Source organism: Parasteatoda tepidariorum, chromosome 11 (assembly GCF_982258835.1).
Source record: "Parasteatoda tepidariorum strain Cologne lab strain chromosome 11, Ptep-v5.0, whole genome shotgun sequence".
NCBI lineage: Eukaryota > Metazoa > Arthropoda > Arachnida > Araneae > Theridiidae > Parasteatoda > Parasteatoda tepidariorum.
In genome coordinates, this window is record NC_141765.1 from 65,052,015 (window position 1) to 65,070,911 (window position 18,897).

General features: G+C 26.9%; 1 protein-coding gene and 1 long non-coding RNA gene across 12 annotated transcripts in view; one reads left to right on the plus strand and one right to left on the minus strand.

Annotated features, from left to right (window-relative positions):
* The window catches only part of LOC107449700 (uncharacterized), a 567,179-nt gene that overhangs the window by 372,300 nt on the left and 175,982 nt on the right, over positions 1–18,897 (plus strand). For 3 of the 11 annotated variants that reach the window (XM_071187675.2, XM_071187676.2, XM_016065309.4), the window contains exon 1: positions 9,791–10,920. The exons of the other annotated variants lie outside the window; for them this stretch is intronic. In XM_071187675.2, coding sequence (XP_071043776.1) covers positions 10,722–10,920 — 199 coding nt within the window. In that variant the 5' untranslated portion in view covers positions 9,791–10,721. Of the gene's footprint in view, positions 1–9,790; positions 10,921–18,897 lie in introns of those variants that run through there. 11 annotated transcript variants of the gene reach the window in all.
* Positions 207–16,341, minus strand: LOC147801822 (uncharacterized). The gene is made up of 2 exons (XR_015430558.1): positions 16,214–16,341; positions 207–2,348 (listed from the first exon to the last, which is right to left on the minus strand). It is a non-coding gene; the product is annotated as an uncharacterized LOC147801822 (long non-coding RNA).

The window sequence follows — 18,897 nt, forward strand, 5'->3', positions numbered from 1 at the left end:
TTTTTCAACTTTGTGTTGAACGAAAATTGAAAATTTTATCTTAAGAACAAATTTTTTTTCTTTAATTATAGTTTTCACGCTAAATTATGAATAACAATGTATCTTTTACAAAATATTCAGCTCTAGATAAAAAGAAAAGAATAATGCTTTTACAAAAGTATATTTTAAATTCTCGTTTGCTACTAAAAAGGATTTAACCTATTATAGGAACTAATGAAATTTGAATTTTGAATTGAAATTTTTAATTCATATACAACTAGATCTTAAACTCAGAATTGGCTATAACATAGTCATCAATTCCCTGCGTGTTTGCTTTTTATGGCAGACACATTTAGGGCAATTCTTTTTCTTTTCTTGTGATTTCATTATTACTTAAAACACCTGCTAACACCAATTTTATTACTAGTGTTATAATTTTTTATACACAAATCTCTAAGCTTCGAATCAGACGAAGCTAAAGAACGCGTGATCAATAAAATATCACTGTTTTACATAAAAATATCATTTTCCACGCGCTTCTATGCTTCTAGTTTCTTCATAAAATTTGATAATAAATTTTTTGTATCTTTTTTTTTTCTTTTTTAAAAGTTCGAATCCAATTCGGTTTTTAGTAGTTTTAAATGCAGTATTTGCAAAACTCAATGGAGTTTTTGTTAATACAACATTTTGTTTATTTACAAATCTCGAAAAGAAACAAGTTTGTTATATATGAAATCCACTAAGAATTAAGCTTTGATAAGAACGTTAACTCGAAAGAACTTATAATTTTAAATACTTCAGTAGCATTTCTTGTTGTTCCTCTGCGCCGATCAATATAAATAATGCATCGTTTTATACGGAAAAAAAATAAGTATGAAGCATTGTATTTTACAATTTATTAAATAACCAATAGTTGTAATGATAAAGTTTCTTTCCAACTTAAATAAGCCATATTGATTGCAAACATTTATTCCATTAACAAAAGAAGAAAGAAACGACTTAAATACAATTTTCAGATGAATTTTTTTAATTGCAAGCAATCATTATTACTTTAAATTCCTAATAATTTTTTTTTATGAAAACATTGTCTACAAATTTAGTAATCGCACAAAATGTGTACTTAAAATAACCTAGTACATTCACTAATTTTAGTTTCAATTTAGCTCGTTTATCGTCAACGAAATAAAAATTATTGTTAAACTATAGTTTCATGTCCCATACTGAGATTTCTTTCACAATTGGAGGAAAAATCTGTGTTTAATTGCCTCAAAAACTTTTTTTTTGTTCAATAAAATAATAAACATAAAACTAATTGCTTTTTTTTCAGAAGCATTCCCTTATGTGTATTAAAATTATGTTTTTTTATGCGTCTATTTATTTATTTTCTTTACTAATTTTTTACAGCTCCCAAATGATCTTTAACATTTATTTATTTTACGTTTACTAATCTTGATTAGTTTAAGGTCGTTCAAAATTTAATCCAACCTTAATACCTTACGATGTTGAACCATATTATTGTGTTTCTTAAACTCGAATCTACCTCATTGGTTCGTATTCAGTGGAAAAATGGTTCAATTTAGCAACTTTATTAAGTGATAGAAATTTTACCCCCTATCATGTCATAAGATACCAATATTGATTAATGTTCAACCAATTTTTCTGAGAAAGTAAAGTTTTTGGTGAAAATTTATTTAATGAATTTTAATACTGGTCGAAAGATTGTATTACGTATTGAATGTGAATAAAAAACTAAAATTTACATTAATGATTCACTGAGAAAAAAAAGTATGGTCAAAACTACCAGAATACGGTAAAATTTACCGTGTTTCTGACTCTATGGGAACACCAAAAATATCGGTAATTTTTAATGAGGTGCTTTGGAAATGATTTTGGTAAAATCAGCAATAAAATATGGTTTTATAATCAATGATAAAATTTGGTACATATGGTAAAATTTGGTAATTTTACAATAAAACCGTAGAGCATGGCATAAAAACTAATTATTCGGTTAAATTTACTTTTCAGTTTTGTATTTTTTACTGAAAAAAAGTCATTAAACAGTACGGTAATTTCGCTAAAAAAAATTTTATTCGTGTTTAGTTTATAGATTTCAGGCATATTAAAAACCTTTCGATAAAGAATTTTATTACAAAAGTTGCTGAATGTTACTTTTCTCTAGTTAATACTCAAATTAGAGAAAAGATATATTAAAAGTTGCATCTCTTGTAAGGTAGAAGTAACGGATTCGAATCCCATCGTGTACAGGATGTATCTTGCTGATACCTTTCTCTATCTTGTGTTATCTGTATTCCGACTTGACCTGGGAATGAAAATCGAGCCTTGTAATGAGCCCACAAGCCTGCGCGAGTCTGCAAAACAATAAAAAATACATATAAATTAATACCAAACATAAATATAAATAAATAAAAGCGTCCAGGGTTACGGTGTCATTCGAACCCGCTACCTCTAAGCTTACATTATAAAATGTTGGAACAGCTCTGATGTGTATGAGTTAAGTTACTAATTTATTTTAGCCTTTTCCAGGTATTTGTATCTTTACAAATGCAAATTTTTTTATAGTTTTGGAAATGTTGGTTGATGTTAACTTATAACTTACATTGAAAAAAACTCGGCGAGAAACAAAGTTAAGAAATACTTTGATTTAAAAAAAAAAAAAAAAAAAAAAAAAAAACGTGTTTTTTGGTGTTTCCATAAAGCAAGAAACACTGCAAGTTTTAAAATATTCTGTTAGTTTTGACCATACTTTTTTGATCAGATCTTCATTTTTTCATAAAGCAAGAAACATTGCAAGTTTTAACACATTCTGTTGGTTTTGACCATACTTTTTTGCTCAGATCTTCATTTTTTCATAAAGCAAAGAAACATTGTAAGTTTTAACATATTCTGTTTGTTTTGACCATGCTTTTTTGCTCAGATCTTCATTTTTTCATAAAGCAAGAAACATTGCAAGTTTTAAAATATTCTGTTTGTTTTGACCATGCTTTTTTGCTCAGATCTTCATTTTTTCATAAAGCAAGAAAATTGCAAGTTTTAACACATTCTGTTGGTTTTGACCATACTTTTTTGCTCAGATCTTCATTTTTTCATAAAGCAAGAAACATAGCAAGTTTTAACATATTTTGTTAGTTTTGACCACACTTTTTTGCTCAGATCTTCATTTTTCTGATGGTAAGGTATTAAACGCTCTTTGCTCATAAATTATTCTTGAAATATGTTTTGAGATTAACTTCTTTCTTGCAATTTAACTTACAGAAAAATTGTATAGAGTGCTGGAGTAGAAAAAACTTACAAATTATATTAAGCCTCTTAATCATTTAGCAATTTCTTTAAAATAATCTATTCTAATTAATAGCTTTTAATTTTAATCTCAACTTATAATGGCAGTTTTGGAAGATTCAATTTTAATTATGAACAGTATCAGTTTTCCCTTGTGATACCTTAAATGTTCAAATTCAATACATCGTTTGTTTCTCTTCAACTCCCATTTGTTTTCTAAGCGAAAATGTTTTATTGAAAAGGCATAGCAACATACTTTTTATTTTTGTTTCATACCTTGCGAGTTAAATAAATGAATTTATTTCAAATCAATTTGAAATATTTTTTGGATTAATATAAGTTTGAAAGATTATTTTAAAAAAATTCGTTCAAATTGTTATTATTTGTTATTAAAATTACCCCAAATGGAAACAAATTTCTCATATTTTTCAATAAATGATTTTATTTTTCCCAAAGGAAATTTCACATGACACATTATAATTACGTAAACGTATTTATTTCTCTTATATTTTTAATGAAAAGCTTACCATCCACAAGTATTTTTAATCTAGTTATGCTTCATTTAATTATTTGAATTGAAACGAGTTATATTTATTAAATATTATCGAATTAAAATATTTACTCTGTGTATCAATAAAAATATATTACTTAAAATATTTAAATGATAGGTAAATTGAATGGAAAAAAATTATGATAAATTCATTTAAAAGTGAGCATTCCAATTTAATTGTATTAACCTCTTATAAAATTTTAAATAGGTAATAATTTAATTAAAGCAGTATTTCCTATCTTCGCTTTATTGATAATAATAACTTGATGTATTTATTTAATAAAAAATCCATTGGAGACTACTGTTATGTTACCGTAATTCCAACATTATTTTACCCGATATTCCTTTGTAAATGCGCAAATTATTTTATTTACAAAGCCACTGATGCCAAAATAAGAAATCTGAATATCAATTGGCGTAGTTAAGAGACCATTATGCGAATATTAAACACACCGTAAAAAAAAAAAAAAATCATTTATAGAGTTGAACTTTTTTTTATTCCCTTTTTAAATTCGCTCGAAATTTACGCCGAGCTTAGAAACAGCAATAAAAAAGTGAACAAAAAAAGAATTGATCAAAAAAAAAAAAAAAAAAAACTAGTAGAAAAAAGTTATTCTGTAAAAAATAAACGTTACTCGCGCGGAAAATAATAAAATAAAAAAGTAAGAGGTATTAAATTTTTTTTCTACGTGGTTTTTATTTATTAATTTTTTATGCACTTTTTTTTTCTTTCTACCGTTTTGTTGATATTTCTTCCGCCCCGTGCTGTGCGTGCAGACGACAATCATAGCTATCTCTATCGTTTGAGCGTGTGGAGTTATCGCTATGTGACTTGATCCATTCTCAGAAGGAAGGTGCTTCATTTAGCGCGCTTATTTTACCAGTGGAAATAAAAAGAAAATAAAAAAATAAAACAATGAAAGTTTCGTATACTGGCGTCTGGCATTTTCATACATTGTTAAAGATTAGTTGGTAAAATGTCGCTGAAGCAAGTGACTTTCTTTCACAAAAGAGTGTTTGTTTTAGCGACATAGCAGAATATTGCATATTATTTAAAAAGAACCTTTTACTTAAATGAATTAGCATTTTTGTATAGCATAAAAAGAATTAGATAAAATTTTATTTCTTCAAGATTGGAAATAATATTCGTTATTTTTAGTTTATTTTGTTATGGTATTCCTTTTGACGATAGTTTTTTTTTTACCGAATAAAATATATATAGATAAAATTCATGATTATTCAAATAATTTATAGGTGTAAATTGATCGTTAATCGATATGTATTAATTGTTTGTAAATCCTTTTTTTAAATAATAATGATAAAGAATCTTTTACTTAGATGAATTAACATTTTTGTATAAAAATAGAAGAATTAAATAAAATTTCATCTTATTAATATTCGACGCTATTTTTGTAATTTTCATGTTATTTAATTGTATATTATTGATATTTTTCCTCACCTAAAATAAATGCGGAAAAATTCATGACCATTTAAATATATTTTTTTTAATACTCAAATGTTATTTGAAGAGGGGGAGATAAAACAAGTTTTCTAGAACAAATGATTGAACTTTTCAGTCATTTGGAATTTATCGCTAAGAAATATCGTTTTTGAGTTTTTTCGTCATGAATAGTTCAATGGAATTTACTTCTTTAACGGTAAAGTTTAGTAAACTATTCACCTTACAATTTAAAATAAACGTACTTGTCCAAACTATTTATTTTATATTTAAGTTGTACGCATGAATTTATTTATACTAAATTAAATAACTTATATCTCGTAACTGTTGCATTAATTTAATTAACAATATGCAAAACAAAGATCATGAATTCTGTTTTTTTTTCCTTCAAATAATTGTTTGTTTGATTTTTCTCGAAGCAAATCAATTAAATAAATATGACTGAAATAAGTTTTTTTAATATCTATTCACGCGTACGTTAAATAGGTTTAGTGATACAACAGTAGTTCAAATTTTTTTTTTTTTTACTTAAATATTAATCAAACAGTTAAATCAATTCGGATTAATGTCGGACTTTTTTGATTTTCATTTTTTAAAAAAAAAAATCCCTTGACTGTCTTGTTCATAAATGCTGACATCTTTGTCAGCTAAGAAATTGCTCTTTGCATTATGTTACAATTATGTCATAATATATGTTAATTTTTTCCATATCAGTATTGTGAACATTTTTAAAGTAATTTAGTTTTTAAAGTAATAATATACTTATTATTCACTCCATTTTATATATTGAACTTTTGTAAAAAATTTAGAACTGCAAAATATGATGTACGTGACATACATTTTTTAAAAACAATGATTCCAATTATATACTTATAAAGCAATAGTATTTCTTATTTTTATTTTTTTTAAAAAACTATATTCCAAATTTTATTTTTGTCTTTTTAGTTTTACCAGAGTTTAAGTATTATTAGAGAGGGGAAGAGATCAAATTTTTCGTTCATAGATTGATAAGAGATCGAATTTATCTAGTGATTCAACTCATTACTTTTGCAAATTTTTCGTTCATTGATTGATATGAGATTGAATTTGCCTAGTGATTCAACTCATTACTTTTGCAAATATTTCGTTCATTGATTGATATGACATTGAATTTGTCTAGTGATTCAACTCATTACCTTTGTAAATTTTTCGTTCATTGATTCATATGAGATTGAATTTGTCTAGTGATTCAACTCATTACTTTTGCAAATTTTTCATTCATTGATTAGTATGAGATTGAATTTGTTTAGCAATTCAACTCATTACCTTGCTACTCTTTGAATTCTTAATGCAATCAAAGTACGTTCTTAAAAATTCTTGCATAGCTGTTTCTTGGTGAAACTTCCAAATAATCCACGCTGACTAAACTCTTGGCTTCATCTCATTTTCGTTCAATATCTAGCACACCGTTCTTTTGAGAGGATGACGTAGGTATCGGTCATTTCAACCATTTTTCGACCATGCTTTCCCTCATCCCCTTCTTCGTTCGATACCACCCCATTTCTTCCCCCCGTTGTCCGAAAGCGAAACGAAGTGGTCAAGATTTTACTCCCGGTTCTCATTTGCGCAGGTCTATCCCATCCTTTGCTTAAAACTGCATCTTTCCTACTTAAAGCTTCATAATTTATTCTGGTCCAACTGTCATGGCGGACAGGGGGGGAAGGAACCCTTTGATCACTCGGTATGGTCCATTTCCCATAGGAGGGTGCAGTACTGCTCAGTTGGGCTTAGCAGCGAGCCACTATCTACTCTCTCCCCACCCCCTTCATTTTTCCCCTTAGGCGTAGGTTTTAGGGTTCCCCTCCTTTTAGATCGATATTTGAAAATTGGCAGCGGAGTTTAGAATGGCCGTGCGTTCACCCCCCTCCCCTCTTTACTTTCATGCGTGCTTGAAAACAGTGTGGCCCCCACTGAGTTGCACGCGCAGCTGCCCAGTGGCGTAGCGCGGGCTATCTCCTCTTCAACCCTGCTCGCCCCCACCACCCACTCACCTTCGACCTTCCTACGCGTGCTGTGAATAGGTTGGTTGATGGTCAATGCCTCTTCTGCATGTTTTCTGAGGGACTTACGACCAATGGCGGCTTTTAAGAACTATCCCCTCAACAGCCATTTTCACTGTTCAAGATTTGCTGATTCTCATCAGATCTTTCCTTCTAAAATTTAGAGAATCGTCTTGACTTCCCGGGTTTTACGAGGACTTAAAAGAGGAATAGAAACTTGTATTGGCCCATGTTAATTTTTCGTTACTTTTGAAAAATAGTGTTTGCTAGAATTCATTGCATTTAATGTCAGTTGCTCAGATGATAAGGATGAAGTTATTTGAAATCCAAAACAAAATCATTCTTGTATACTATTAATTGCATTACTATTTTTTTTTTTTAATTTCATTTAGAAAGATAACCCATATAAACTAGTTATAACTAGGTTGAAGATTACCTGATAATCGGGTTGTTGTTTATTGCAGTTAAGAAAAATATCCTGATCTTGACATCAATAACATTGTTTGAAATAAAATAGAAGAAAAAAAAACTTTCTTTTTTTTAACGAATTAAATTTCAGGATCATAAATATATTATCGTGTTTTAGTGCTTGAAACTTATGAATATTAATCCAACTCGTAATCAGTCGTAGTTATATATTCTCAAAATTAAATAAATACATTATCGATTGTGGAAGAAATTTGTAACGCAAATTGAATAGTATAAAAGTTATTTTTTTACAAATTTTTACGGATTTTCACAAAAGCATGCAGTTGAGTGGGATGCAACATAAATTATTTTTAAAACCATTTATAATTTATGTTGCATCCCACTCAATAAAATTTTAATATAGAAAAAAAAATAGTTATTATTTTTTTTTTAAAGAAAAGTGTTAGACAAGAAATTTAAAATTTCTTATTTCATTTATTTAACTTAGCATTTTATTAAAAAAAGTCTGAAAGACAGTAAGTTTTTGTATATATTTTTATAAAATTTAAAACTATGTTGTAATGATTCTAATTAAATTTTTCATTTATAAGTTGTAATTTTAAACTATGTAATGTATGAATTCATATAAAAAATATTAAAGCGCCTTTAAACATTGATTTCACACTGGTCACCATTAATGCAAATACATTTTTTATTGGCATTTTTTAAAAAAAAAGGTTTCTTTAATTTGATTGAATGTTAAAACATTAATTTTAATTCTCGTGAAAAACTTATTTGTCTTTGCATCAAAACTAACGAAAAAAAAAGTATTCGGTTGATATTTGTTTTTTTTTACTCCACTCTTCTAATGCATAAAAAATGTTTAGCATTGGTGGGAATAAAGTTTTTTTCCTTCTCATTAAATCCATCCTCTACTTAGCTGCGTATTCTGTTAATGACTTATTTTACAAAATTTAGAAAGTTTGTGTTGGCCTTTTCTTGAGATTAATTCTCGCATTGAGCTTACATTCGCTTTCAGTTTTGATCTAAAATGTATGCATTAGGACTTATTTTGCTTAATGTAGAAAACATTAATATTAACGTTAATGAATAATTATAAATTTTAGCATTCATTTTAATTCTTCGATTTGTGAAGCTTTAAGAAATCTGTTTGTATAAAATGCAGGAGATAAAGAAAAATAGTGTTAAAAATGTTTTTGGTGCTTTTAGTTTTTTTAATTTAAATTTTGAAAAAAGATTTTTTTGTTTTTCATTTTTGCTTGAATTAAATTTTTTATAATGGAATTCATGCGCTTTTTCAAATTAAAAATTTTTTTTCACTGACAGCAAGAAATAATAATAATAAATAAATAAATTAAAAATAAAAAAAAAATAATGAAAAATTAACACTAATTAATTTTCATTCTCAATATATTGCATTTAATGAACTTTTCATATTTTCATATAAAAGGGAAAAAAATTTCGATCATTATTCAATAATATTTATTTCAAAGTCTGCATTTACAAGCAAATTTATTGTTACAAAAACTTTTAATAACATTTAAAGATTTTATTAAATTATAAATATCGTTATTAGAATGTAGAACACTTTTTTTAATATTAATTGAAATTATATAATGAATTTTTTTTTATTTAGTGATATCTTTTAATAGTTTAATTGTGTAAATGCTCCAGTCTTCTTCAATAATTACTTAATTTATTAATTAATATTATAAAATTTTCACCTCCATAAGCGCAACTAACTTAGCAATTTAAATATGCATTTGTAATTGCTTGTTTTTTATTTTAAATTTTTGTTTTAATACGAACTTCTGTTTCAATTAATTTGAAATATCCAGATCGTATAATGTATGAAATTAATAAATATATTTATTTCAAGTTGTTATTGAGTAGGCATTACATAAGTTAATTGTGCTGTACTGTTATCACTCTATATGCCTTTTTAACGATGCAAATTTTGACGTATTGTTTTATTATGTTAAAAATAAAACAAATATGCTCGCAAAATAATTAAAATATTCATTTTAATGTAGTAGAAAGCGTAGTTATGATTTTTTATTTTATTTTATAGCTGCGTATAGGCACACCAGTCGTTTTCATCATCTTTCTTACCACCAATCATGAGTTTCTCACAATGATAAAAATTTGCGTTCATTTTATTTAAACAGTTAATAAACAACAACATTTTTTTAAAGTTATTTTACATTGTCGAGTTACATTTTTAATTATTTGCAAGGACGAGTTATAACAAAATTGATGAAACTTATAATTGACCGTTGATTTATACAATATTAACTTTTCAAAATTTAAACTCATTAAATTTTCACTTTCTCAAAGACTAATAATCGTTGACAACATCTGAAAAACATTTAAAATGATTTTTAAAAGTGTAATTCAAAATTTTAATTAGCTAATTAATTTTAACAATTAACCCTACTATCGCAGAGAACCGCTATTCCCGTATGGTCATTTCAATTCTTTTATGATTCAGAGGATGATAAAGGAGGGAAGGAAAAAAAATTTTAAAACTCGAAAATAAGTGAAACGAAAAATATGCACGAATTTGTATTTAAATGGAAAGGGCAAGGGCTTACGAAAATGAAACTGATCGATAGGGGGGTGTGAGCGAGGGTGTTGTGAATGTAGAGTGGGAAGGAAGCAAAAATACCGTTACTATGGCAGTGGTTGTAACAGTGAGTGCGTTTGCCACGTGGGTTTATAGTCGAGGCAGTTGTAGTAAGTGGCGGAGAAGCAGTAAAGGAGCGGACGGTGAGAGAAAAAAAATCCATCATTGGCTCAACCCTTTAACACCAGCAGGCAGTAGCGTCGGACAAAAGGGCCTTCTCCATCCCCTTGTCCCTCCCTCCCTGTGCGGAGAGCGGTGGCTACCAGAGAATTCATCTCTACATCCACACACACACTCTCAGCAGCCTCTTTTGAATGCACGACGCCGGCTGAAAGCGGACGAATGCTGAGTTCTCCCTCTCGCCATGACAGCACTACTCCCGAATTTCCTACTCATCTTGCGTTTCTTAGTACGTCCACGGCTATGGAAAGAACTAGTATTGCATGTGCCACGCCTGTTATATCATTACAAAAATTGAAGAACTTCCTGAGACAACCCACCAACTTCCTAACTCAACCCCGATTCAGGTTTCCTCATCATGGTAAGTACCCCTTTTTACATCCACACAACAACAACACAAACACGCGGACTTCTTTTTCTTCTAGTCCACGTTTTCTCTGGATGCGCGAGCATTGCAATGGGCCCAAAGGGTTAAGCAACAACAATGGCGGGAGTATGAACGGGATTCTCCCTAGCTTTCTTCTTTTCCGAGCTTCCTCCCCCGCAATCACGGACACTGACCACTTTTATGCACCTGACCACTACTAGTCTCCATCTTCTTTTCCCTCCTCTCTTATTGCCACCCACTAAAAAAATAATTTTCTTTTCATCATTGTTTACGTCGATTAAAATGCTTAACGCAATTTTTCGGAATTAAGAGCACACTTTATTGTATGTAAATTTCTCTGAAGAAAAAAAGTTAACATTTCTATTATCACACAACCCCCAAATTGTCATGAAAATGCATTTTGTCATATGTTTTAAATCACGATACTTTATACAATATATAATATACATTATTTACATTCTTAATATTTATAAAATATTAATATACATTATAAAATCACACATTATAAATAATATATAATTTATAAAAACAATGTATCACAAAGCATCATTATAATTTAATCTAATTGAAGTAGTGAAATGGGCAATTTTGTGTTATTTTTCTTTTAAATAAAATTACATTTTAATCATTTAAAAGTCCAATTTATAATTATTTTTAATCTGTAAACGTATTATCAAAAATAGTTATTTCTTTTAATTTTTAGTTTACATTTGTCTGATTTGATGATATTGAATAAAATTAGCTATTGTAATTTTTATTTTTTAAGTCGCAAAATAGTCTACTATGAAATAATCTCGAGCTATGTTTTTTAGGTTTCCTGAAACTTTATGGGTTTAATTCTTGTTTATTTCCAAGCAGCTGTAATATTTAGCTAACTTCTACTCCGTGTTTTCTAAAAACCCGTAGTCACGTTTCTTTTTGCATAAAATTCGAAAAAGTATTAAATTCGGATTCATGATTGAAATCGTGTCTTATCTAGGATCAGTTATTTCAGCATTAAGATGATTTCAATTTCCTTATATTTCACCTACTGAAAACGTCTTATTTCTTTACATCATTCTTTCTATCATATGTATGAGTAAAAATTTATAAGAATTTAATCAAATTACATTTCTCCTGCCCCTTTTTGTGTTATCAATTAGTACTATTATTTGATCTATTGATCTTCAATTTTAAATTATTTGATTTCTTTCCCTTTTATTGTAACATTTTAAAATTTATGCAAGAATAAACTTGAAAGTATACCATAAAAATGCTTTGTTCTAAGTTTTTGTATACCATGAGTTTCGTTTTAAAAGTTTTTTTTTTCATTGTCACTTCAAGATTATTCTTTACTAAAAGTTCATTAACTATTTTATTTTTATCAAATTCTATTTCTTTAATCATATTGATCTTAATTCCAATTTTTTTATTCCAAATCAAATTCAAAACTATTCTGTTTTTTGTGATAGTTTCAAGAAATTGTTGTTTTCTTTCACTTAGTTTTACTACTTCAAGGAAATGTCAAATTGATTTCTTACTCTTAAGCCACTTTGAATGGTTCAGGAATCTGTTTTTATTTTTTTTTATTGTATTTGTTTCTACTACTTCTATAGTCAAACTAAGCTTCCCTTCAATAATTTTATGTTCCCAAATCATTTTGAAAATATTTATTTTTTCTGATTATTCTATGAATTATTTTTAAATTATAATTGCTTCTACTACTTCAAAGAATAGTCAAATTGAGTTTTATTTCAAGAAGTTTTTATTTAAGCACTCTAAAACTATTCACTTATCTTCTGATAGTTTTTCTGAAAATTTGTTGTGTTCATCATATTCGTTTTTACTACTTCAAAGAATAGTGAAATTGAGCTTTATATCAAGAAGTTTTTTCTTTAAGCACTTTAAAACTATTCACTTATTTTCTGATGGTTTTTCTGAAAATTTGTTGTTTTCATCATATTCGTTTTTACTACTTCAAAGAATAGTCAAATTGAACTTTATTTCAAGAAGTTTTTCATTTCAGCACTTTAAAACTATTCACTTATTTTCTGATAGTTTTTCTGAAAATTCGTTGCTTTCATCATATTCGTTTTTACTACTTCAAAGAATAGTCAAATTGAGCTTTATATCAAGAAGTTTTTTCTTTAAGCACTTTAAAACTATTCACTTATTTTCCGATAGTTTTTCTGAAAATTTGTTGTTTTCATCATATTCGTTTTTACTACTTCAAAGAATAGTCAAATTGAACTTTATTTCAAGAAGTTTTTCATTTAAGCACTTTAAAACTATTCACTTATTTTCTGATAGTTTTTCTGAAAATTTGTTGTTTTCATCATATTCGTTTTTACTACTTCAAAGAATAGTCAAATTGAGCTTTATTTCAAGAAGTTTTTCATTTAAGCACTTTAAAACTATTCACTTATTTTCTGATAGTTTTTCTGAAAATTTGTTGTTTTCATCATATTCGTTTTTACTACTTCAAAGAATAGTCAAATTGAGCTTTATTTCAAGAAGTTTTTCATTTAAGCACTTTAAAACTATTCACTTATTTTCTGATAGTTTTTCTGAAAATTTGTTGTTTTCATCATATTCGTTTTTACTACTTCAAAGAATAGTCATATTGAGCTTTAATTCAAGAAGTTTTTCATTTAAGCACTTTAAAACTATTCACTTATTTTCTGATAGTTTTTCTGAAATTTTGTTGTTTTCATCATATTCCTTTTTACTACTTCAAAGAATAGTCAAATTGAGCTTTATTTCAATAATTTCTTATTCTCAAACAACTTTAAAATCATTCATTTTTTCTGATAGTACTAAGAATTTGTTATTTTTCTTAGATTTCGTTTTACTATTTCAAAGAATAGTCAAATTGAGCTTCCTTTGAATAATTTCTTATCTCCAAACCGTTTTGAAATTATTCGTTTTTTCTGATGATTCTAAGATCTTGCAGTTTAAATTATATATGTTTCTAGTATAGTTCTTCTTCAAAGAACAATTAAATTAAGCTTCGTTTCAAAAATTTATTATTCTCAAACCACTTTGAAATCCTCCGCTTTTACTAATAGTTCTAAGAATTTATTTTCGTTATATTTCTTTCTACTTCGTCATATTTGTTTAAAAATATAGTCAAATTGAACATCCTTTCAATAATTTCTTATTCTTTAAACAATTTCAACTTGTTAATTTTTTCTGATAGTTCTAGGAATTTATTGTTTCACTTATTTATTTATTTTATTTTATTTATTTATTTTTTACGTTTGTTTCTACTACTTCAGAGAATTGTCAAATTTAGCTTCATTTCAAAAATTTCATATTATTAAACCACTTTGAAATCATCCGTTTTTTCTGATAGTTCTAAGAACTTATTTTCATTATACTTGTTTCGACTACTTTAAAAATATAGTCAAATTGAACTTCCTTTCAATAATTTCTCTTTCTTAAAACAATTTCAAATTGTAATTTTCTCTGATAGTTCTAGGAATTTATTCTTTTAATTATTTATTTCTTACATTTGTTTCTTCTACTCCAAAGAATAGTCAAATTTTGATTCTTTGCAAAAATTTCTTATTATTAAGCCATTTTGAAATCATTCGTTTTTTTCTGATGGTTCTAAGATCTTGTAGTTTTAGTTATATATGTTTCTAGTATGGATCTTCTTCAAAGAACAGTAAAATTAAGCTTCCTTTCAGCAATTTCTTCTTCTCAAACCATTTTGAAACCATCCGCTTTTTCTGATAGTTCTAAGAACTTATTTACATTATACTTGTTTCTACTACTTTTAAAATATAGTCAAATTAAACCTCCCTTCAATAATTTCTCTTTCTTAGAACAATTTAAAATTGTTAATTTTCTCTGATAGTTCTAGGAACTTGATGTTTCATTTATTTATTTTTTACATTTGTATCTACTACTCCAAAGAATGGTCAAATTTAGCTTCTTTTCAAAACCATTTCGAAATTATTCGATTTTTTCTGTCAGTTCTAAAATTTTATGCTTTTATTTTACTCTTTTCAACTACTTCAAAAAAATAATCAAATTCTTAGTCATTCTCAGACAAATATGTCATTCTTTCAATAATCTCTTATTTTTTAACCAGTTTTGTCTAACGTCTTTTGTCCTGTTTTGGAAATTATTGCGTTTATTATATTTGTTTAATTATATTTACTGTTTTATAATATTTGTTGTCTTATTAGTTTCTTCGTCTTAAATTAAGTGATAACTTAATTAAGGCTATATTTTTCCAATTAAAACGTTTCTATTTGTTCAAATTTTTAGATTTAATCATCATTAATGTTTGATATTGAATATCTATTACTATTTGGCTAAGTTCCAATAATTTTTTCCAGCTTTCTATATTGCTTATTTAAAACTTTTTAGCGTAAAAATTTATCATTATTTCGCAAATATATTTTTTGTTAATTTTCTTCCATTTCAAATAAGTAACTGGACAATTTTTGTATCAAAATTTCTTGTTGCGCTATTTTTTTTTCAACTAAATTATTTTTAGTAATTTTCTTTCTTTTTTTTCAATTTAATCATCTATTTAATTTGTATGTCATTAGAGTGTGTATTTTGCTTAGCTTAAAAAAAATCATTTTCAGCTATCAAGCATTTTTAATGATTCCGGTTTAAAACCTCTTAAATCGAAATTTAAATCGAAAATTTTCATTTTTTATTCGAAAATTATTGATTTATTATGTTCAACTTCCGTAAATAATTGAAAATTAAAAGGTTTTTGTTTTTAAGTTCTTGTTGCATCATTGCATAAAATTTTTTCAAAACATGATTGAATTGAAATGTCAACTCTATGATGTATAATACTTTTATACAAACAACTCGTTACTTTTTATGTATAATTTATTATCGAAAATAAGTTTGAATGGTGCACTGTTGTATACTCAGTTGTTTGGTATGTATTTTTTAATGGCAGTAAAATATGACTATCATAAGAAACTGTTTACTGTTTCACATTAAGTCTGATACAAACTATTTTTCCATTATACTCTTTTTATGCTCGTTCAATAAAGGTTAAATTTACTTAGGGATATTTCAAATATGGCTGCACCAATTGCTAAGACTACAAAGTTGTAAAAAAATTGGAAATGGTTACACGTATCCTACTGCAAATATTTTTTGATAAATACCAGCAAAAATATTGTCTTACTATATTTTGATATTTAGCAGTAAGATAAGTTTTGGATTGAATGTCGCGACAAATTGAGAAATTAATAAATAATATAAATATTTTGCATGCTGCTTATAAAAATGTAGACAAAGAACATACCATTATCATCTATTTTATGTCATTTTTTTTCATTTGAATCGACATTTCTGACAAACGCAACTAAATGTACTATGAATAAAAATCAAAGAAACAATGTCAAAAACATATGCACTTTATGAATAGAATTTTAGAGCTGATAGATTTCTTCTAAATTTGTAAGATAAAACACTTGCATAAGTGTCACCAAAAAAGGCATCTATTTAACAGCATTTGATAAAATATGAATACAACATTTTGAGAGTAAAAATTCTTGATTGCATTCATATTAAAACAATTGTGTTTTCTTTTTGTTAAAGAGTTACTTTCAGATGAAGTTTCTCTCAAAACGTATATACAGTTTGTTTTTAATATTTATCATAGATCGCATCATATACCCTTAAAATAAATATGAACTTCATTCTTTTTTAAATTCTCTTTTTTGTAGGATAAAACACTACTTTGAGTATCATAAAGAATGCATAAATTTGAGCATCATTTTATGAATAATGAGTACACGATTTTGAGTATTAAAATATTTGATTGCATTAACATTCAATCAAGTCCATTCAATCTATTTTTATTTGTTCAAAAGAATGAAGTTTCTCCAGAAACAAATATTAACCTAGTTATTCTTGATATTTATCATACATATATCGCTTAATATATAGTAGATATATTTCATTTAAATTTGTGTTTTAGTAAGAGAAAATACTTGTAGGGGTGTCATCCAAAATGCATCTATTTAAACAACATTTGACAAAATATGAAAATAGAAATTTGAGTGTAGAACTTCTTGATTGCATTCAGATTCAAATAATTTTATTATCTTCTAGAGCAGAAAGTATTTGAAAATGAAGTTTCTCTTTAAATAAAATTTTATATCACTTTAAATAAAATTATATATCTATTTTAATAAAATTATATACCACTAATTTTGATTTATTTAACATTTCGTTTGTATGGTTGGATTTGGAGGGATTGTTTTGCATTCTGTGAGTTTTTCAATTTTCCGGAAGGATTGGAATTTCAGTTTATTCTGTTGAATTCTTGAGCATGCAAAAATGATCCATAAAAATTTTTTTGATTGAGTTTGAATCCATTTTTTAAATTCCTGCAAAGCTAAGTACATCTTATATGCATCAGAATTCATAATTTGTAATTGTTATTTGTTTCTCTTTTTGAGTTAAATAATATTAGTCAATCTATACTTTATTTCAAAATCACAATAAGCATTTATTACTTACGTAATGCTTATTTAGTATTTATTAAATAAATTGTTCTCATTGGTGATACTTTTAACCTAGCAAACTATTTTATGTAATGATTTATTTACAATAATTTCCACACAGTTTTTAAGCATTCCATACACATCTGTATCTGTATATATATTTTCTAATAGTCATTTTTCTATATTCAAATTCTTCTCTTTCATCAGTGAATTTTGGCTAAATTTCAAACACACATTTTGCATTTATTATACACGAATGTGTATTTCTTATTTAATAGAAAATTTAGTTTTAAGTTATCGTATTTTCTCCTAACAAACTCTCTAATGTCATTTATTTTTTTTCACAGTTTTTAATGCATTTCACATGCATCTGGATATGTATTTTTTGTTGTTCATTTTTCAGTATTTAAATTCTTCTCTGAGTGTTATGAGATTAGTACATTTTGGCTAAGTTTCAAACACACAATTTGCATTTATTATGCTCAAACATTTATCTATGATTTCTGTTTAAATTTCATTTTAAGTGTCACCGTATTTTCACCTAACAAACTCTCTTAAGACAGTTATTTTTTCACAGTTATTAATGCATTTTACATGCTTTTGGATATGTATTTTCCGCTGGTCGTTTTTCTGACCGTTGAATGTGTGACATCAGTAAACTAGAGCTTAGTTTCAAACACACAATTTGCATTCTTTATACGTAAAATATGTATTTAGTATTTGCTGGAAAATTTAGTCTTGAGTCGTCGTCTTATACTCTAACAAACTTTGTTATGTCAGTTATTTTTTCACCGTTCTTAATGCAATTCATATGCATATGGATATGTATTTTCAATCCATTATTTTTCTGTATTTAAAATCTTCTCTCACTGTCATGGCATCAGTAAATTTTGACTTATTTTTAAATGCGAAATTTACATTTATTGTACACGAATCTTTATTTAGTGTTTACTAAAAAATTAAGCTTCGATTTGTCATATTTTAACTTAGTAAAATTATCGTATTCTATTTTACATGAGTTATTTTTACTGAGGTTTTAATACATTTCATATGGAATCTGGATAGATATCGCACCCCGGCAAGAAAAGTGTCATAACTCTAAAATGCAGCATTTGAGAAGAGTCAACCTAAAGAATACGATAACCCTTATTCTATCTTACATCCGTTATTTTTGCTGAGGTTTTAATACATTTCTTATGGAATTTGGATAGATATCGCACCCCGGCAAGAAAAGTGTCATAACTCTAAAATGCAGCATTTGAGAAGAGTCAACCTAAAGAATACGATAACCCTTATTCTATCTTACATCCGTTATTTTTGCTGAGGTTTTAATACATTTCATATGGAATCTGGATATATATCGCACCCCGGCAAGAAAAGTGTCATAACTCTAAAATGCAACATTTAAGAAAAATCAACTTAAAGAATACGAATAATATTCTGAATTAGACACAAAACTGACGCAATTGCCCTCAGC